Source organism: Panthera uncia, chromosome B1 (assembly GCF_023721935.1).
Source record: "Panthera uncia isolate 11264 chromosome B1, Puncia_PCG_1.0, whole genome shotgun sequence".
NCBI lineage: Eukaryota > Metazoa > Chordata > Mammalia > Carnivora > Felidae > Panthera > Panthera uncia.
In genome coordinates, this window is record NC_064811.1 from 123,074,560 (window position 1) to 123,097,731 (window position 23,172).

The window sequence follows — 23,172 nt, forward strand, 5'->3', positions numbered from 1 at the left end:
TCTATATCTATATCTATATCTATATCTATATCTATATCTATATCTATCTCTTCCCAGAAAGCTCACCCTCTAGCATCATAAGTCTTATAGAATCAGGTAGGAATGGAATGCACTATTCTTTCATATGTCCTCAAACAAGGCAAGATCCTGGTCCCCCCCTGGCCCCCCAGCATTCTTTCAAAAATGTGAGCAATGGCACATGTTCTATGGCTTTGCAACTTTTAAAATGTTAATTAATGAAGCCAAAGGAGTAGTTATTACTACAAGAAAATACACCTTTCCCCCTTTCTTTAAATAAATTAGGATCAGACACAACTTTTAATTTTTCCAGTTAAGGATTAAAAGACACAAACTGCTGTCTGTTATCGTTATAAGTTCATAGGGGAAAGATTCTGACACCAAAATAAATAAACAACAAAGCCCACGGAATGAGAGAAAATACTCGCAAGTCATGTATCTGATGGGGGATTAATATCCAGAATAAAGAACTTGTACAACTCAACAACTACAACAACTCATTTAAAAAACGGGCAGAGGAGTTGAGCAGACAATTCTCTGAAGTAGAAATACAAATGACTAATAAACACCTGAAAGATGCTCAACATCACTGATCATTAGAGAAATGCGAATCAAACCACAAGATACCACCTCACACTATTAGAGTGGCCACTATCCAAACAAACAAACAAACACAAAACAAAACCAAAACAGCAACCAAAAAACAGCAAATAACAAGTGTGGGTAACGATGTAGAAAAACTGGAATCCTTGTGCCCTGTGGGTGGGAATGTAAAAAACTATGAAAACCAGCTTGGTGGTTCCTCAATAAATTAACATAGAATTACCATATGATCTGGCAATTCTACTTCTAGGAATATACCCAAAGAATTGAAAGTAAGGTCCTGAAGAGGTAGCTACACACCCATGTTCACAGCAGCGTTATTTATCATAGCCAAGAGGTGGAGGCAACTCAAGTGTCCACCAACAGATGAACAGATACATAAAACATGGCACATACTTAAAACAAATATTACTCAGCCTTAAAATGGAAGGAAATTTGAACACAACATGGATGGACGTGGAGGATAACCTAAGTGAAATACATCGGTCACAAAAAGACAAATACTGTATGATTCTATACATCTGAGGCACCTAGAGTAGTCGAATGCAGAGATAAAAAGTAGAGGTTGCTAGGGCTGGGGGAGGGGGATGAGGAGTTGTTTAATAGCACAGAGTTTTGGTTTTACAAGCTGAAGAGTTCTGGAGATTGGTTGTATAACAATGTGAGTGTGCCCAGCACTAGTAAATTGTACAGTGAAAAATGGTGGATGCTTATGTATTTTACCACAATTAAAATAAAAGCAATGACAAAACCCTGTATGGAATTTTTTTCCTCACTTCTCTATAACTGAAAGCAACTGCATCTCAGAATGTTGCCTGGCTATCGACCAGCAGTTGGTAAACATTGCCATAATCTAAACATTAGCCACTGAAAACATTCAATGTTTTAAATCAACCTTTTCCAAAGAGGTAAGGAAGTAACACAGATTTGACATTAAGTCAGTCACAGGAAACCACGGCCAACCATGAAACACCAAAGGAGATAAAGTTCTGTGGCTGCATGTGGAAATTAACTGTCACTGTAACTAAGGTTTCATATGAACATGATGGGTGAGAAAGGACTCAAGAGCAGTATCACTGATAAAATCGACTTGAAATGCAAAATCAGCCTTGAAGCACCACGGCTGCCTTCAATGCCCGCCTTCCATCTCTGTCTCTGTCTAGATCCATATACTGTGCAGTATGTCTATGTATATTTAGTGTACAGAATACATGTATATATATATACTACCTAGTAAAGCTTTCACTAATGCACAATTAACTCCTACATGGCTGGATTGACGTCTGTAATAGTTTGTTTTGAGGTTACTCACAAAGATAGAGTTTGCAAAGCCATTGTGATTTCTTTGCTGTACTCAAACATAAAAACTGCAGGTTCCTTCATCCATATATACTCACTTACACACATGTTCTCACATGACAGAAAGATTCATACTTCCTATTTATAACAGCAATTTTTTCTAAGGAGCTTTACTGGAAAATACCTTGAATTTTCTTCTTTTTACAAAAATATTTTCCCAGTTTGCTTTGTGGATTCTGACTAGTTACTAGAAACTACAGAACATTAACACAAGTTGAATCAATCAGTAGTTTTTCACAATAATCTCCTCGTTGCTATGGCTATTGAAGTTTTCAGACTGTTTGCTGACTGACCTTTCTGCAGCCTCTGACCCCTCATTTGCACAGTGGGAGATACATTGTTTTCTGGTTTGTCCCCTTTGTACCTCTTTTTGCCTCCCCCCCCCTTTTTTTTTTTTAAGCTCAGCAGCAGCTCCTTTGTAGCCTCTCAGGAAACTTCCTTCTTGGGATTCACTGGCCGTTTCTCCCTCTGGGTTTGGTGCCAGGCCCTGTGTTCTCCACACCAATGCCTGGGCAGTGCCATCTGCCCTCAGGCTTCATGACTGCCATGTGCTGCCACCTCCCCAGTCTGTATCAGCACTGTCATGCCTCATCTTCTTCTGTATGGAGCCCAAAGTCTACCTGACATTTCTCCCTGAATATGCTAATAAGGGCACCTCAAATCAGTACATCCAAAACCTGCTTATCATAGCTCCTCCTGCTCAGGCCCCTGGTCAGTTCTGGTTCCACCCCATCCAGCCACCTATGTCCAATTCCCAAGGGGCATCTTCTTTTCTCAATCTCCGTGTCCATTCCACCACATGAATATCTCCTCAGTCCCTTTTCCCTAGCTCTGACTCAGTCCCCCATCTCTTCCACGGATCACTGCACCAGCACCCCAACTGGCCCTTTGTTTCTCTTGCCCTCCACTAATAGATTCTCTAGATCAGCACTGTCCAATAATGGACAGTTGTCAGACTTCCTACGTTGCCCCAAATGGTGGCAACTAACTACATGTGGCCACTGAGCATCTGAAATGTCGCTGGTGCAACTGAGGAACTCAGCTTAAAATTTTACTTAATTTTAATTAACTTCCATGTAAACAGTCGCATGTGACTAATGGTCATTGCACTGCAAAGGGGCAGGTCTAGATTCTCCACAGATGTGCTCAAAATCCCTCAATAGCTCCCTTGAGGTGATTCACAGTTTCTTTCATTGTCTCCATCCTCATTTCTCTCAGTTCTTCCCCGATGCTCTTGGATACAATGAAATTCTCCATGTCTCAAAATCACCATGTTGTCTCTTGGGATATTAACTCCTTTGGCTACGAGCAGCTTCCTTCCATCTGTCTGGCAAACTCCTACTTTGCCTTTGGGGCTCAGCTCAGCAATCACTTCCCTCACCTAATGCCTTGGGCCTTCTCCACTGTGCCTCTTCCTCTTCCAGATACTCCAACTATGGGCCTTACAGCCCATATTGAGCACCTGTCATGCTGGATTTTAATCCCCAATTTGATTGTTATACTCCCCATCATACTGCACTCTGAGGTCAAGGACCAAGTCTCCTTTGCTGCTGTTGTATCCTCAGTACCAGTACGGTACCTGGCCTGGTGGAGGCTGCTGTACATGTGCCTATTCTACTGGGACCTCGGGTCCCTGAAGCAGAGCCCCTAAGCAGCACTTCCTTTGCATACCTCTGTGGAGATGATAAACAGGAAGTGTAACTGACAAAGGGATGTCTCATTCCACAGGGTCTAAAACAAGGAGACACCGAAAGATATCTTTTCTTATGCAGTGTCCTGGTTATTGAAATCCTCTTTCCAACAGGTTTGGGAAGACAGTAATTCAGTTATTCTTTTGCCTCTCACAATATGAACTGATCAGAAACCCTAGGGGAGCTTGGAGAGTCACAGTCATGACCACTGACGCTGCCCTTAATTCATGTGTGAACAAAAAAGGAACAGGTAAAGACATCCTTCATATCTGTGGGGAGTTATATCTTCTATCTGGGCTTCATGGCCAATCCTTGAACCGCCCAGACCTTTCTATGCCACACCCAAAGTCAAATTCCTATTTATCCATAACATTGAAATACTAGAATATTCTGACCTATTTTTTTTCCATTTCCCCCCATTCTTATTTTTTCTTACATCTGTTGGATTTTTTTTCAACTCTACGAACATAAAACATGTTCTTTTTTTTTTTTTTAAATTTTTTTTTTTTAACTTTTATTTTTGAGACAGAGAGAGACAGAGCATGAACGGGGGAGGGTCAGAGAGAGAGGGAGACACAGAATCCGAAACAGGCTCCAGGCTCTGCGCGGTCAGCACAGAGCCCGACGCGGGGCTCGAACTCATGGACAGCGAGATCATGACCTGAGCCGAAGTCGGCCGCCCAACCGACTGAGCCACCCAGGTGCCCCATAAAACATGTTCTAAATGAACATTTAAAATAAGCACTCACTGGCACAACTCACCCAGGACAAAGCATTCTGAATCATGCTATACTCTTTAAATTAAAAATTTGTAAAGGCAAATGACAGTCCTTACATACTATATAGAAGTGCAGAAACAGATGCTGTAAGCCATTAATAACTGTTCCACTGGTTTCACCAGCTAGACAAAGAGTAAGATTTGCCATGTCAATTATTCATTTAATTTGAAGCCTTTACTTATGAAGACTTCTTTTTCAAAAGGGGACGGAGGGTCTTTGCATAATTTGTATCCTCCCTCCACTGGTGCACAAGGCTTTGCTCCCTTCTCTGACTCTGGAATAAACAATTCTTCCTTTATTTAGAAACTTTCTTAGTCATGGTCTTGTCAAAGGAGAAGGCAGTGTAACACTGCTAACAATTATATTAAATAGTTAAGTTTTGCTCAGTGAAATAGAACTGTGGCTTTGAATTTGAACTCTCTTACACACATACACGTGCACACACCCAGGTGTGCTATTGCCAGTACTGTACAAATAGAGAATCAGGAGTGCCTGAGTGGCTCAGTTGGTTAATTGTCTGACTCTTGATTTCAGCTCTGGTCATGATCTCATGGTTCGTGAGTTCAAGCCCCATGTCAGGCTCTGTGCTGACAGCCAGAAGCCTGCTTGGGATTTTTTTCTCCCCCTCTCTCTGTCCCACCCTGTGATCTTTCTCTCTCAAAATAAATAACCATTAAAAAAAAAATAGAGAATCAAATAGTGTCATTTCCTTGTCACCTGAGCAACAGGAAGAGAGGGAAATTTCTCTCCTCGTGCTGCAGCAGCATGGTCAGCCTTTTTTCATTGCTAGCAGTATTCTGGTAACACCCGAGGCAAGGGTTTATGGTTCTCCAGGATCAATCATCCTCATGGTCACCTCACAGCAATCATTCCATCATCAAATACCTTTAATCCTTTTAGCGAATCAGAAAGTGGTTCAAACACACCCCAACACGTTTGTACCAATACCAATCTCCCCTGGTAAATGTGTAGCTGATGTGTGCACCAGGACCTGAAGTACCGTGGAAATGCTTTAGGACTGACTTAATTCTATTAACTCACTACCAGATAACTTTTGTGCTTCCTGCCCCATTCTGTGGAATGATCTTTACTGCCTATTTCCCTGCTTGATCTGGCCAACTTTTAGACTGTCATTTCCTTGAAGGTACATGCTATGTCTCAAAGGTTTGGGTGTCTCTGTATTTAAAAGTAAATTAAGGGGAGCCTGGGTGGCTCAGTCAGTTAAGGGACCGACTTCCGCTCAGGTCGTGATCTCATGGTTCGTGGGTTTGAGCCCCGCATTGGGCTGTCTGCTGTCAGCACAGAGTCCGCTTCGGATACTCTGTCTCCCTCTCTCTATGCCCCTCCTCTGCTCTCTCTCTCTCAAAAATAAACAAACAAAAAAAAAGTAACAAGTAAATTAAAACTGCCTGATGGAAGGTTTTTGGTGGTACAGAGACATGCTTTTGAGGAAATTCTAACAAAGTATGGGAAAAGGTGATGCAAAGGGGTGAATAAAGTTTGTTTGGTGCTTGCTATGTGGCAAATGCCTTATGCAGTACCTGTGTTATTGCATTCAGTCCTAAAAATTCCCTATAAGGTGGATACTATTCCTGTTTTATAGTTGAAGAAACTGAGGGTGGAAAATTTAAGTGCCCAAGTTTACTGAGTGAAATGGTGGTGCAGCACCACAGGCCATCCCCAGGGGTTCCATTTCTGTGGTGGGCTCCTATTTTGGTCTCAGAACCCTTCCCGAGGAGAAGCTGATTGGGAAGATGTAAACCAGAATCAAATGTGAGAGAAAGCGGGCTGCCCAAATGGTGGACCGAGCCAAACTTGTGGCTGGCATTCTTCAGCGTGCGGTAAGAAATGCTGAAAATAGGTTTGCGTCGATCTCAAAACCACCTATAGTGTAATCACGATGGAAATTACCACTACCACAGCCCGGATGCAAAAGCACCCACTAATTAAATGAGCAATGAGAACCTCAAAATAATTTGCTAATAGTCTCGACTGCTTGCAGCAATATCTCTTTTGTTGGTGACTGTGTCACTGAAACTTAACGCCCTCTTCATGTAGAGCATGAAGTCTCCCCAGTGTGCACGTGTAGCATTTACTGTATCACCAGATGTTCTGCTCCTCACCACCCCCCTCGTCCCCCCACCTCGCAGAAGGAAAACCTTGGCTCCGAGAGAAAAGCCACTTCAGTTGTTGAGCATTCTCTCTGGAACCACAGAAGGCAATTATTCAGCAACATGGCCCTCAGAGTGTTTCCTTTTGTCACACAGAGAACAGCCTCTAAGTGATACGCCAGTGCCTGCCCAGGTTCTTACCTGGATTTAACGATCGTCCGCAGAGACAAAAGCCTCCACACTTAAGTCTGCTCAGCTTACACTGAGGCAGACCCAACATTATGTTTTGGGAACTGCTAAACATGCGTGCCACTTTAATACAGCACCAGGTTTCACTGCCTTCAAGATGCAACCGTGTGCCTCACGAAAACAACGCATTCCACAAGATGCCAGGGAAGATCCAAACGAGTCTGGAGAGCTGGAGCGAGGTGCAGCTGTTTTTAATGTTCCTCGATGCTAGTTTTCTGATCTGCAAAGATGCAGACCGGCCTAAAACTGAGCAGCTGCTCTGAGCTTGAAGCTTTCCTTCACCATGACGATGGTGTGAAAAGTACTAGACAGTGAATCAAGAGGGCTCAGGTGCACTGGCTACCTATGGACCCTGCAAAATCACTCTCTGGGTCTCTGTCTCTTATGAAATAAAGATTCTCTGAAATCCCCCCCCTTCCCCCCCACAAGCCTTCCAGGACGCCTGCCTGGCACAGCTGACTCCTGTAACTTTTCAATTAGACTTATTATCAACTCAGAGTAAACAGCAGTGAGTCCACATCCACAACTAATGGCACGCTCACCTCATCGGAGCTCCCAAACACAATGCCTGTGTAGTGCCGTCTGGGTGCCCTGGGCAGACTACAAGCTCCTGGAGGTCAGGCTTTGGGTTTCTTCCCCTGAGTACGCTTCCTTGCACTTTCAGATATGAAAACATTTGTTGAGTAAGTGGAACGTCTTCCCCCATCAAACAAATGGGATTCCTAAGGACAGGTATTCTATTCACACTTGCACCTACGGTTCCAGAACAGGGTGGGGACTCACTGGCACAGGAAAGAATGCAACTCATGTGCTCTCCAAGGTTCTACTGCCCAGATGGCCAGTTCTGGTGCCTGATTACTTTCTGCTGCGTGCATATTGTGCTCCAGCCACCTGCCTAGAATCTAAGCTATCTGAGGGTTGGGTTGGTGTCATGTATTTATTTTGTATCCCCTGTAGCCCTGTCAATATTGCTAGGCGCCAGGCCCCTTTTTTTCTAGTATATATGTTGAAATAAAGTTATCACAATAGTATGACCTTGAAACTAATAGAAAAAGGCCTCTAAAAAGTACTATTAATATCATTTAACATTTACTAACAGTTCTACACAAAGATCATAATATAATCCTTGACCTCTATGAATGAACAGAAGTTACCAATAAATTTATCAGAAATGTGCTTCTTTCACATAGAAAATTAGTCACCAGTCTTAGCAATAGCTAGAGAATGACTATTAATGATCGATTCTCTTTAGAAGAATAAGAAATCTGTATGCTTTACAAATACCACCCAAACATTTACAATGCAAAAATACATCTATTCCTAGCCGCCTGCCCACAGCTGCTTTCTTTGAAACATTCTTTGGGGAGAGATTGATGTTCAGGAGGATTATGATTCATTAAAGTTGCTGACCGATTCAAATAGCTGCCAACCTATTTTTTCAGAGAATGTTCCTTTCACTCACCTTGGCACCATTCTGCCAACACACGTGTGCACCATGTGGGAGAAATCCACATGTCCTGAGATCTATGGACATGTGTCCTGAGGGGTGGCATGCTATGCACGCTATTTAAGCAGAACTTTGATTTGATTCATAGGGTTCTTATTTGTGCGAACCTCAGGAACAAATGCTCTTTTTCCACAAGGTGACCAAAACTAGGCTTGAGCACAGAGCCAGTCATTGTGTAGCTCTTTGTTCCCTGGAAGAAAATTCCACAAATGTTGATTCACTAATTTACTCTAATGAAAAAGCTGTAGGCAGTCTCAAGTCTGAGTAAGCGTGAATGTTAGAAAGGTCCCTCTAGACTTACAATGCATTTTTCAATGTTCTGTCTAGAACAGGAATATAAATAGAGCGTTCAAGATGCTTCTGTTGGGCTACTTCTAAGAGCAGACATTTTTGATAATTTAAAATGAGGGTTTCAGAATTAAAATGACAGCAGTGATTCCCCAAAGAAAGTTCTCCTTCCAGCTATGGTGGAATAAGGAGGATTGGATTCACCCTTCCACAAGAAAAAAAACAAAAAACAAAAATGCTCTGAGAAATACATTAAAAAAAATGGTTTTTAAGACACTCCATATCTGTCAATGAAGGAGAGTGATCTCTAGAAGACAACAGGAGAAAAGCTTTGTGACACTGGCCTGGGCCAAGACTTCTAAAAACAGGATTCATGAAAGAAAGAAAGAAAGAATCACTTGGACTTTATAAAAAAAAAAAAAAAAAAAAAAAGGGAAACTGCTCTTCAAGAGACATTGTTAAGAAAACGAAGATAAGCCACAGACTTGGAGGAAATACTTGCAAATCATAAATCTGATAAAGGACCTGTATCTAGAACTTTTAAAACTCAACAATCAGAAAGCAATCCAACTTTTAAGAATGAGTGAAACAGCTGAATAGACAACTCACAGAAGATGACATAAAGATGGCAAATAAGCACACGAAAAGATCACTAATCATGAGGGAGATGCAAATTAAAACCACAGTGAGATACCACCACATAGCTATTAGAATGGTTAAAATTAGAAAGACTAGCCATAACTGCCAGCAAGGAAGTGGAGTAGTCTGAACTCACACGTCTTAAGCGGATGTACAACTGGACAAGCACTTTGGAAGACAGTTTGTCAGTCTCATAAAAAACGAAACCACACATACCATATGACCCAGGCATTCTACTACTAGCTAGCTCTTCACCCAAGAAAAAGAAAGCAATATCCATACAAGACTTGTACACAAATTTCTATGTTACAGTCCCTAATCTGGAAACAACCTAATGTCCATCAACAGGTGACCGGACTACCAAACTGTGCAGTATCTGTATGGTGGGATGAACTAGTGATACGTGCATTAGCATGGATGAATCTCAAAATAATTATGCTGAGTGAAGAAAGGCAGACAAAAAGAAAAAAAAGCACAGTACATACTGCATGATTCCATGTATGTGAGACTCGGGAATATGGAAGTCCAACTTGCCAGAAAGCAATACAGAAAGCAACTGGGGAGCAGGAGGTGGAAGTAAAGGTTAAAAAAGGGGCACAAGGAAATTTTTCGGGTAATAAATATGTTTGTTATCTTGATGGTGATGACAGTTTCATGGGTGTATACGTGTGTCACATTTCCCAAAGGCACGCTTTAAGAATGTTCAGTTTAGGGGCGCCTAGGGTGGCTCAGTCAGTTATGCGTCCGACTTTGGCTCAGGTCATGATCTCGCGGTTTGTAAGTTTGAGCCCCACGTTGGGTTCTGTTGCTGACAGCTCAGAGTCTGGAGCCTGCTTCAGATTCTGTGTCTCCCTCTCAAAAATAAACATTTAAAAAAATGTTCACTTTACTGCGTATCAATTATACCTTGATTAAAAAAAAATACTAAAAGGACCCTTTTTCCCTCGGGGAATTTTGCAGAATATCATCATTTATGATATAGCCATTTGGGTCAAGCAGTCACTGAGTTCCGATCTTGTGCCAAGCATGGCACTGAGAAAACCAAGCTGGCAGAGGACAGTCGGACACACTGACCACTGGGGTGGACTCTAAGTGTTTCCACAAGGCCACTTTGCTTAAGGCACACAGACTCTGAAAGGCTGTGGATAAGCAAGTTTTAACTTTGGTCGTCAGTCTCCTTACACGCAAACTGCTTCAAAATGAATCAGCTATTATCATACGTTGCAATGATGACACATTACATACCAATCTTGATACTGCACTTGTGCCTGTCCATACGTTTGAACACATATGAGAATTCATCAAGAAGGAACCACAAAAACCCATTCTGAGTCCACTAGAAAGGACTTTCAACAAAACTGACAGAAGAAAGTAAATGTACTACTCGTTCTTGTGCAGATGACCTGCCCTCCAGGCACTGTTTTTCTCTGTTCCCCATGTGAGTTGTGTTCTCTAGAGCTGTGTTTGCCATCATTTTTTCGTCCTAAGATTTTCCATTAGGCCATGCTCTTTAGGCCACTGACAATTAGCAAAATTATCACTGAATTCACCTTGTGGGAATGTGACCCATCACATGAAAAGTTGAGAGAAAGCAAAATCAATGTGATATGTATGGAGTCTTTGGTGTAAAACACCGGAAAATGACATTCTTTATCAATCAAACCACAGAGACACCACATTCCACTGGCATAAACCAAATTTTAAAGGATGACTCATTATTTCAATAGTAGTATTGTTCTAATACCAGCCATGGAGACTGGCAACATTTTTCTGAACGGAGAAATATTTGAATTCTTATACAAATCATATGGGCTGAACTTGGGCAATACCTTTTCCAGAAGAAAGTACGAAAACCTCACAAATATCAAAAACTAAATTAGCATGACTGTGTACAACTTTTTTTTTTTTTTGAGCCAGAACTAGAGAAAACTGCTCACAAAGTGAAACAAGAAGCATATTTCAAGTGACATAACAAAGCAAGTTATCCAAATCGATATTTTGTAGAAACTGCTAACAAACACCTCGACTACATCTATAATTGATTGATTTAGAAACAAGCTCAGAATTTACTTTCTATATTTACGTAAGACAAGAAAGGTGACTCCCGTGAGGAATGAATATAGGATTCAAAATTTGGCAAAGATTGAGATGATCCCAGTTGGCCCTAGACCACTAATAATGTTTTGGGAAGATTGGGTTATTAGATTAACAGTTGTAGAAGATGGACGCTATTTGTGCAATGTTAAAGCAAACATTTTTATTAACCAAACATTTCCTAAATTGTAAGCAGAAATGTGAAACTTGATCTGACACCTGTAGCAAATCTGAGGGCTTTCCCTGGCCCAGGACACAGAGGTTTCACCATTATGGTCCATAGTACTCTTACCCTGCTCAGAATGGAAAAAAGCCACACCCTTTACTTTAAATGAGGTTTGTTTCAAAGGTTATCTGAAAGAAATTTCCTTTCTAATCAGTTCTCAACTCTTGCTGCCTCCCACTGGATAATTTACCTCTATTCCTCCCAAAGCCCTGAGAACTCTTTCTCCCCTCTCCACTGTTTGGTCAACAGTGTGTGTGATTGTTGATCCTTCATTTAACAGGCACCAAGAGGCTCTACTTACGTCATGCATGGAGTCCAAAAGCTTGGTCAACTGGTAGAACCTTTGCCAGCTCTGCCCAGAGTTGTTGGGACACTTAGTTACCATCTTCCTCAGTTCTTTGATGTAATTTGTCCTCATTTCTTCAAATGCAGCCTGGCTTTTGAGGCCATCCTTTGGAACTGTGTTTAAGGAATACAGACATGTAAATTCCCAGGATGGGAAACAGCTCTAACAATGGTGTAGAGTATTTTGGGGTTTTTAGGCTCATACTTTTAGATTGATACTGAATAGTAATTAATTGCACTTATAAATAAATATGGCAGTTATCTATTGGCGAATTCTCGTTCACATCCATATATGAAAGAATAGTAACTGCTATTTATTGGATGTATATTAATATACACCTTGCATATATTAACTTGCTCTTGACATCAATTTTATGACATAACCGTTATTCTCATTTTACAGATGAGGAAATTGAAGACTGGAGGTTTAATCCTGCCCAAGAAACACAATAAATAAATGGCTGAGAAGGAACAGAAACCTAGGTCAATTTCCAAAGCCTGCCTCATCACCACAATGCTACACTGCCTTGTGCCCTGTCATCAAAGTTTCTTATGAATCCTAACTTGCAAGTACTTCATAGGTAAGAAAATACACTTTGATTTTCCAGGAAAACTGGAAGAGCCACCAAAAGTCTAAGCCGGGGCTAGAATTAGAAAGCAACATCTCCATATCCATATTCAAATATCAAAGACACTTGGGGATACTGGCCATCTACCAAGGGGGAGGCCAGGCATGCTGAGAAGTGCTTTCTACCTTCTTTGTACCAGGATCCTATGAGCAGTTGGGCATGGTCACGTGGCCTTCCAGACAACCTGGTGGTGGTGCTGTGCACTGGTTTGCGTGTGCAAAGGAGTAACACAGTGGTGGCTCTGCGTGCAAGGCAGAATCGAAAACTTTTCGGAGAATAAACCACGTTCACCTTATCTGTGATGATGTGGAAAATGAAGCATCACATTTTCTTTTGTGTGGTGGCTGGTGTTTACTTTTATTTGGGATTCAGGGCTTGGAAACGTATCAAGTGTTTCTGTGACCTGCTGAAGGGAGATGCTTTGTCCCAGGACACACGTGAAAGCACTTTACAGAGGAAAGGCGCTCCTGTGCCTGGAAGGAGGTGTATGTAGGGCAGAGTATAAACTAAAGTACTCCCTTTGAAAATCTACTTTCGTGTTTGCTTTCTTTCTACTATAGCCAATAGTGATATGCATGCTTTAACTTTGAAAAATGAAATCACTTAGGACTTTATTTTTAGGAGATGAAGATCTAAATAAAATTGATCTTGTGAAATTAATGTTCTGAGTTTGAAACTGCTCTTATTTTCACTTCTTAATTATACAGCATGTTTGTTAATTTATCATAACTGGGATAAATAATGATTCACTTGGGTCATCAGCCCTTTAGAACAGCTAAGTACATTTTTGAGTATTATGAGGACCCTGGAAACCTGAAACACTGCTGCTTCCAAATTAAACCCTGGCTGTCCCGTACAAAAATATGGATTATCTTGCAAATTAAATTCACATATTATGTTAACAGTCTTCTCGAGTTTAATTGTTGAGGCTTTGGTTTGTGGTTTATCTAAGTCTATTTTTGTGGGGAAAAAATAAATCCCTAATAGTAATTGCACAAATTCCCGAGACTGCCACAAGAGTGGCTGTGGTTTCAAATATTTGACATTCATGTCAAAAGTTAAATGCCATCCATTATATAACAGATAGTTTGTTTTCTTTAAAAATAAAGCCTTGTTTTAAAAGTATAAAAAATATGAAGGATGGTAATAACCAGGATGTTAATAGTCAAACTTTAGATCTACTTTCTACCAAACTTTTAATGTTAACTTAAAACTTTCTGAAAGAAACTGAATGTCTGCAAATACTTTGCAAACAGTGCCCACCCACAGATTATCATTTATTTTTTTAAGTTATAAAATATTATGGAGTAAACCTTTTGCTTTTCAGTATAAATATTTATGGATAACATCCTATACATTAAAAAACTACCTAAAATTAGAATGGAGTGAATAAATTTCACTACTATATTTCACTACTATTTGGTATATCCACTAAAATCCACTAAGACCTTCATATGGATAGTCCTGTATCGGAAATTCTCAATATTATAAACAACTTATGTCAAATATTACTTATATATTATCTGTAACTGAAATATATTGTACCAATTTCCCAGCCAGATTTTTTAGGAGTTGAAGCAAACCCACAAATAAGGAGAACTTAAGCAAAACCTCAAATTTTGGAGGTCGGCCCAGATTTTCTGAATTTACTTATTAAATACAGCAGGGCTGCTGGAAATCATCCAAAATCTATGGGCTGGGGAAGAGCAAAGAGACAATTGGGATAGAGGGTCGTCTGCTTTCCTCCATAAGCATTAAGAACACAAGATTCTCTCAATGTCATTGGTAAAGACATTCTTGATACACTGGACATTAGGTGTACAATTTAACAACCTAAATAAGAAGAACAATTTTCACACATTCTGTCATACATTAGCAAAATAAGCTTACTAAAGCCTGCAGCTCTATGATTCATACAATTCTTTACTTATGTTTTCTTGCCTTTTTATTTTGCTTTTCCAGCATCTACAAAACCCAGAATTGAAAGTATTGAGCTAGTTGGAAGCTAATAAATTAATTCGGGTAGCTTCAAAATGGTATCAGAATTGATTAAAGGCTGACTGATTAAATGGTATAAAAGGATAAGACACCAATTAAGATTGAGTAGTCAGGATTTGTAAAGAATTGGTATCATGAGCATTTTTTAGAAAAAAATACTTTATTTAAATTCTATCACCCATTTGATCTATCTATATATTTATGTCTATATCTATACCTACATCTATATCAATCTAAAACATTTTTCAAGCCAGTAATGGTTAATGACCTTGCTTGGAAAGGGGAATAAAATCACGGTCACCGAACTTATAGATTCCAGTTATATTCCAAAAGGATAAATCAGGAACATCAGAAATCTCGAGGAAGGACAGAGTGGGGAGAAAGAGCCTGGTTCTACTGACCCTGCAGAGGAGGGTTGCAAACACAACCCTACAGGAGACTGCCTGAGTGTAATTAGTGAGGAATGGTAAGGCCTGCGGCAAACAGGAGAGAGCATGCCCTGCCCTGGGCGATCAAATTCAATGAAAATAAAACAAGACAAAAGGCCAAAAGCAACCTAAATTCCTGTGCAGGCCAAACAAAACACAGCTGTGAAGTGCTGGCCCCACCTCCCTACCAGGCTGCTGTTTTGCCCCCTTCCTGGGAACCTGAGTCTGGCCCACTAACCGATCCACTCTTCCTGCCACGCTCCTATGCCACCAGCCTGCCTTTGCACCCTTTGCTCCCTGCTCTGGGGGCCAGCACGAACAACACTGGATGTGAAGTCCAAAGCCATGGGTTTGAGTTCTAATTCGCAGAGGATACTGAACACAAACACTTGTGTGCCTCCTTTTTGTTAACTTTAGAATGGGGCTATCAATCTCAGAGGGTTGTGTGAAGCATTAAACTAGATAATATACGAACACTTCAAAAACTGCAAGGTGCTAACCATAGGGAAGCAGACGCTTATCCACAGTCACTGTGGCAATCCCCTCTTCCTGCTCGTCACTACTTGATTCAGGCTAACTCCTCCTCAGATCCAGTCCCTCTTTGCTGGAAATAACATCTCTTCTTACCCCTTCTGTCCTTGGCTAGTGATGCCACTTCCTCCCAATGTCTCTACTCAAAACTGCCCCTTCTCCCATGTCCCTGATTCATGGACCAAGGTGGCAGGGAGTGGTGCTGGGCAGGCACTGGATTCTCTTTTCTGCCTCCAGGTGGTCACTCAACAATCTCTCATCCCTTGAAGTCCATGTCATTCGCCCTGGCATCCAGAACATTTCTGTTTCCCCAGCGGCCACAGCACTTGCCTTAGACATTTCTTCTCCATACGGTCTCCTGCCATCGCTCTCATCTGGCTCTCATCTGATGTAAACTTACTCAAGTTCTATCCCCTCAGTTTGAAAATGTCTGTGTTGTTGCCCAAGGAAGAAGTACTCAACATCTTTGCCAAGGCTAATCCTGTCCTGTGTTGTCTCTCTGGCACCTTATGTCATCAACCTCTCTTCTCTCATACTTGGTTCCAGAAGCCTAGAAAAGCTTCCCATCAATCTGCAAGTCCCTGGCCATGTGGCAGCTGCTCGATGTCTAATGGTCAACTCTAGAAGGCTTCTCTCTGAGCTCTCAAGTTTTCTCTTGGGGAAGCTTTGCTCTTAGTCATGCCCCTTTTGGAAACCAGTACTTGGATCCCAGTTTCTCTGCTTCTCTGACAGTCCCATCTCTGTCTTTTTGGTCCTGCCATCTTCCTTTCATGTAAGTCAACTGGATCATTCCTCTTCTTTCTGTGCCCCGGCAACCCCACTCCCCATTTTACTTTAGATGACAATTTTCTATGAGGATAATTCCACATTCATATCTTAATCCCCAAATCTGTCTTCTGAGTTCCAGTCCCCAATTCTCCTTATCTTTTGGCCTATTAGGATACATCTGAAAATTAACCCATTTGAAACAGAACTCAGTTTATAAAACTCCAGCAAATCTTCTCTGAGTCCCAACATAAACATGTTCCTCTTAATGGTATGACTGCCATCTTAGTCATTTCTCCATGCTCAAAACCTGTGTCACTTCTGATCCATATCCTTTTTATTTCCTCTTCTAGTCAGCTGCCAGTTCTGCAGTGTTTCTTGAATCCATTTGCTCCTGTCCATCATACCATCATCATTTAGGTCATTATTTCAACAGTTCACAGCAGGTCTCTGTGCTTCTAAGCTGGCTAAATTCTCTTTGCTTCTCAGCCTCCCCTTAACTTTGCCCTTTAATCTAATCTAGCGCCAGATACATCTTCATAAAAACACAGAACACAGCTTAAGTCACGTCATCTCACTGCTCAAAGCCTGTGGTGTTGCACTCCTCCGCCCACCCAATAAGGTCAGGTGTCTTCTACAGGCATTGAATATTCTGGTCCAACCTACACCCCAACCTTATTCCCCACTCCTCTCCAACCAAATATAGCCTGATACCCCTTGAAAAATTAATTAAATTAATACAGAAGATAGAAATTTAGAACTTAATTGGCAAAACAACTTTTCCAAAACTAAGTTCTATTGCCTGGATATGCTTTCCCACATTTCCACAATCCCTCACATCATCCCCTCATGGGAATGCCATCTCAGACCTCATATCCAATTCATTATCCTTGCCAAGTTCTCCAAGATTCAGCTTCACCGTGACTCGCTCCTTGGTCCCCAGAACAAAACATGCTTCTCCCTTTTTTGAGCCATCATGACATTCTTTTATCTTCTGTAATGATTGGAGTATCCCTTTCTGCAGTGTATTAAAATTATCTTTGAATCTATCTTATAGTAAAACTCTCTGAGGGCAGAAACTGCACCTCATTCACTCCTGTAGTTCCTGATCTGCCTAATCCTCCCATGCATGTATAACAGACACTTAATATTTATTTAGTAGTTAGGTGGATGAAGGAATATGCTCCTTCTTTACCCAAGGCTTCATACTCTCCATGTAACTTAGTTCATTCACTAAAGACCAAAGCCCCTCTCCCACCTCCTCAGAAAATTTTTTTTTTTAATTTTTTTTTTTAACGTTTATTTATTTTTGAGACAGAGAGAGACAGAGCATGAACGGGGGAGGGTCAGAGAGAGAGAGACACAGAATCTGAAACAGGATCCAGGCTCTGAGCTGTCAGCACAGAGCCCGACGTGGGGCTCGAACTCACGGACCGTGAGATCATGACCTGAGCTGAAGTCAGACACTTAACCGACCGAGCCACCCAGGCGCCCCAGAAAATTTTTTATACCTACTACTTGACACTGTAAACAGGCTCATCTCCTAAAGGTAAGATTATTGAATAATGTAGAAAAAGGGCCCAAGTGGACATCAGCTTACTTGTGCTTAGCAGCAGCAACACTTTCATTATGGTGTATTCTTCAAAGGTAAGCTGCAGTCGAACAAACTGAAGGCTGATTTGGTGCATCCCCTGGCACAATTCGTACATGGCGGACTGATGCATCTTCTCTCTGCAAAGGAAATGAAGAAAATGTCTGAGAATACAAGGTTCATGATCAAACCCAGACTGGTGGCCCAAGGCAGCTTAATAAGAGATCTGACTCAGAGTTTTCCTTTGGAAAGGCTTCAACATGGAGCAGATACGTATTTGAAAGACAAGTTAGATTTCACACCGATTGGCAAACTGCTTCTAGGCCAACACTGCCATCCCATTTACTAATACCCTGCAACCATGTATCAGAAGCACTGAAACCGAACTTTTTCGAAGGGTCGCATTATATAATTTTATGTCAAGAGTAAGGATGACTGTGTTGTGTTATATAGCAGAGAGGCCATTGTGATGTGGGGTAAAGCCCACAAACTTCTGTTCCTTTTCAGATACCAAGTGCTTATTAGCATTTTGATAAACTGTATTAGATGCTGTGAACACAGGACAGTGATGATCAGTCCTGTCTCCACATGGACCATCCTCGTGGAGGTCATGAAACACGACGGTTAACTGTTTGCAGCAGTACATTCCAAAAGGAAACTGGACAAAATTTTTAAATGTGAGAACCTTGAATAGAATCTTTCTGATAAAGGCAAAAAGCAAGATGGGGGTTTGGGGCAATATATGCACATTTTCATGGAAACAATCAATCTTCTCCCTCCACCAAATCCAAATGTTTCCCTAAACATCTATATTATGTAACAACAGAAGTCACCATTGTCCCTTTCCATGAGAAGTAAGCAAAGCATCAGTTCATTTTTAAGATTTTTCTTTCTCAAAGTCATAAATCTTTTGGGAGGGCCTGGGTAACTATTGCTTTATGATGACCAGAACTTAATAACTGAAAAAGAGACTATTAGTGAAAAATGGGAACAGACTTGACAAAGGCCAAAGAAACAGAAAAAAAGGTCAATGATGGCTGATAGATTTCCAAGGGTGACTGATGGCAGGTAGGGGTCTGTGGGACAGCAACATTGCAATACAGCTCCCAGGATGCATTCCTGGGTTCCCCTCACTGGCAGAAACCCTTTGATCCCAACTCTGAAAGCCACCTGCACAGAACCCAAAATGGAACACAGAACATTTTCTCTCCATTATTATTATATGTCTTTTGTCTCCGAGAAGCTGGAAGATATTCTTAATTAAATAGATGTTTTATTTTATTATTATTATTTTTTTAACGTTTATTTATTTTTGAGACAGAGAGAGACAGAGCATGAACAGGGGAGGGGCAGAGAGAGGGAGACACAGAATCTGAAACAGGCTCCAGGCTCTGAGCTGTCAGCACAGAGCCCGACGCGGGGCTCGAACTCATGGGCCGTGAGATCATGACCTGAGACGAAGTCGGATGCCCAACCGACCAAGCCACCCAGGCGCCCCTAAATAGATGTTTTAAACACACACACACACTACACACAAATAGCAGGAGCCTAGGTATCCACTATCCAGAACTAACAATGTAAATAAATGCTAATTTTTTTTGTCATATTTACTTCAGATCTTTAAAAATTAAACATGGCAGAGTTACAGCCTGCTCTGTCTTCCTTCTGGTTCCCATTCATCTTCCTTCAAGAAGGGCACTCGCGCACGTTGGGGGATCTACTGTTTCCTCTCAGATGTGCATATTTTACTACCACATGTATGTATCTGTAAAAACAGCATACAGTACCTGATTTGTTTTATGTAAATTTGAGATTAGATACACACATTCTTCTGCAACTTATTTTCATTCAATGTTGTAATTCTGAGATGCATCTATTTTAATACAGGTAACTGTAATTTAATTCATTGACACTGATGCAAGTTTTGTTTGTTTGAATATATTACAATTTACTTATCCATCCCACTGCCAATGGCCACTTGGGTTGTTTCCTCTTTATCACTATCATGGATGATGCCCAAGGTATACCTTGTGCATTAATCTAGGATACACAATGACAGCAGAATTGCTGAGTCACAGATCAGCACACATCTGCTGCCTCCATTCCAACCAGTAAGAGATAAGAATTTCCTTTTATTCCACATCCCTGGCAATACTTTTCATTATCTAATTTAAAATTTGTTGCCAACTGATGGGGGTTGAAAGGACAGTCCCATTGGTGCTTTTACTTGCATTCCCATTAACACCAGTCTGCTGAACATTTTTCAAATGCTTTTTGACCATTTGGGTTTCTTGTTTGGTGATGTGTCTCTCCATATCTTTATCCATGTTACTGTTAATCTTTTTCCCCTTCTATCACTAAGCAACACTACCTTTATTCTTAGTATTTTTTTTTGCCTTAAATTTTTTTTCTGATATTAATTTTGTTTCTTCCTTTCTCCTTTCCTGTCTCTTATTTTCTTCTGCTCTCTCTTTAGAATTTCCCTGGTAGACCCTAATTATGTTTCACAGGTCTCTTACCAACAGCAAAAAAAAAAAAAAAAAAAAAAAAAGGATTTAAAAAATCTGAGAGTCTGTGTATTTTAACAACTTAGTTTAATCTGTTTTCCTTTATCAAGGTTACTGATGTTTTATGATTTTTTTTCTATTACTCTAACTTTCCTCTTTTCCCTCTTTCTTGCCACTTTCCTTCCTTTCACTGAATTGATCCGGCTTAAAAAAAAAAAAAAATCCCCCTTTGCAGGGTGCCTGGGTGGCTCAGTTGGTTAAGGGGTTATTCAGATTTCACCTCAGGTCATGATTTCACAGCTCGTGGGTTCAAGCACTGGACGGGACAGGCTCTGTGCTGACAGCTCAGAGTGTGGGGCCTGCTTCGGATTCTGTGTCTCCCTCTCTCTCTGCCCTCCCCCCCACAACCTTGTGCTCTCTATCAAAAATAAACATTAAAAAAAAAATCCCCCTGTGCTCCAGAAATGGATTCAGAAGGTACACGTTTTATTTTTACTCTTTAATTATCATGTTGTGAATTTGTATACTTAAAAATTGAAAGTTAATCCATAGCTTTTCCATGAGAAACACACAAACAAGTAGAATACCTTTGGTCTACTGCTTCTAGTCCTCCATGTTACTGCTCTTTAGAATTTACATTACACCGTTTTTCACATCTCCCCTGAAATCAGCCCATCTCTCTTCAAACCCACATGACTGTCTGTCTCATTTTGATGTGTTTCTTTGGTCCCCATTGTTCCCTGTACTTCACTCCATCCTTCTGGGTTCGATTTCTTACATATTAAAGAATATTTTCTCATAATTCTTTCAACAGCGGTCAATCACTGAAAGTTCAAATCTTTCAGTCTTGATTTGTCTGAAAATGCCTTTATTTTATCTTCATTCTTTAAAAAGTTAGAAGGGCACCTGGGTGGCTCAGTCAGTTAAGCATCCGACTTCAGCTCAGGTCATGATCTTCTGGTTTGTGAGTTTGAGCCCCTTGCGGGGCTCTGTGCTGACAGCTCAGACCCTGGAGCCTGCTTCGGATTGTGTCTCCCTCTCTCTCTGCCCCTCCTCTGCTCATGCTCTGTGTCTGTCTCTCAATAATAAATAAATGTTAAAAAAAATTAAAAAGTTAGAGATTTTCCAGCTTGATACTTTCCCTCAATACTCTGAAGATAGTATTCCACTGTAGCTGGGCCTTAATAGCAGCTGCTTTGGGGAGATTTCTTGTTAGGCTAGTTGTCATTCTAATGCAGGTAGCCTCCATTTTCTCTCTGGTAACTTACCAAAAACTCCATTTATTTGATGCCTGCAGTTTCATTATGAAGGACCTAAGTCCTGCTCAGAACTCAATATCCTTATTTGATTTGAAGATGTAGGTATTTCTTCAGTTCCGAAATGTCCTTCTACGTTGTTTCTTCAAGTATCACCCTATCCCTTTCCTGTTACTTTTTCTCTTTGGACTGCTATTCGTAGGGCCTTGGATCTTCTCATTATGTCTTCCATATCAACCTCCCTCTCATATTTCTATCTTTTTATCTCTCTGGACTGTAACTAGGTGATTTTCTCAGATTCACTTTCTAACTATACATATTTTTTGTGTGTCTGATATGTTTAATGTCTACAGTGTTTTAATGACAACATTTTTCATGTGTAGATGCCTAGAAATAACTACTTAGTTCTTCCTCAAACGTCTGTTATTTTCCATAAGGTACTTCTTACTTTGTGGTTATTATATATTCTTTCCCTAAATTACATCTTTACTTACTACATCCCTGAATACTTTTAACATGTGTGTTTCCTAGTTGCCTTCAGATTTTTTGGTGGTGGTGTTCAATTTACTGGGATGCTAATATGCGTGTCTGAGCACTGTTCTGGCCTGGGTGAATCCTCGGGGCATTGCCTTGTGGAAGAGACTCTGAGGGAAGTTTCAGCATTTGTAACTGTTGGGGGTATAAACATTTCACTTGTTTTGGACAAGCTTTTATGCTAATGTCTTAGCTTACATGCTCTTTGCAAGACTTGCATAGTTTAAATTTAGACTCCACATTTGATGTGATACAGGCTTGTGTTTCTTATGTCTTTCAGCTTCTCTGCCATGTCCCTGGGCTTGCTGGCTGGTGTGTTGAGTTTTACTGTCCTTATTAGTAGACAGTGAAATCTTTGCAGAGCTGTGGCTTTATACAAGAGCCTCCACTTTAGGCCCCAGCCTTGCCAGAGTCTATGTTCTTGTCTCCTGTTCGTGTCCTAATATCCACCCCCCCTGTCGAAAGCATTCATCTACATCCACTAGTCTGTGCGCCAGCTATAGCTTTGGGTCCAAGTTAAACCACTCTGGCTGTGAATTCCCTCTTCTTGCACCTGTTTGTTCCCCCTTTTAAGCTTGCCTATATATCTAAGACTTTCTTTTTTACTTAAAAAATTTTTTTTGAATGTTTATTCATTTTTGAAAGACAGAGAGAGACAGAGCACAAGCAGGGATGGGACGGAGAGAGAGGTTGGCCGGGGGGGAGGCGGGCGGCGGGCTCCGAGCTGTCAGCACGGAGCCCGACGCGGGGCTCGAACTCACGAACCGCGAGATCATGACCTGAGCTGAAGTGAGATGTTCAACTGACTGAGCTACCCAGGTGCCCCTCTAAGACTTTCTTTTTTAAATGCAGAATTTCTATGTGCTTAGAGGAAAAAAGAAGGCTCAATTCAGTTCCCCCATTATGACGATTATGATTCTTAAAGGCAGGATCCATGTCTGGCTAACCTTTCTGAATATTAAACAGAATATGAGAGCCAAGTGTCATGTGTCAATCTTTGCTCAATGTATGTTCTATGAATGAA

The 23,172-nt window shown here is 40.9% G+C and overlaps 1 protein-coding gene across 1 annotated transcript in view; it reads right to left on the minus strand.

Moving 5' to 3' along the window:
* Positions 1 to 23,172, minus strand: part of NR3C2 (nuclear receptor subfamily 3 group C member 2) — a 346,649-nt gene that overhangs the window by 25,791 nt on the left and 297,686 nt on the right. The window contains exons 7-8 of the mRNA XM_049631214.1: positions 17,861 to 17,991; positions 11,866 to 12,023 (exon numbers count right to left, since the gene is read on the minus strand). Of these exons, the coding sequence (XP_049487171.1) occupies positions 11,866 to 12,023; positions 17,861 to 17,991 (289 nt within the window). The remainder of the gene's footprint in view (positions 1 to 11,865; positions 12,024 to 17,860; positions 17,992 to 23,172) is intronic.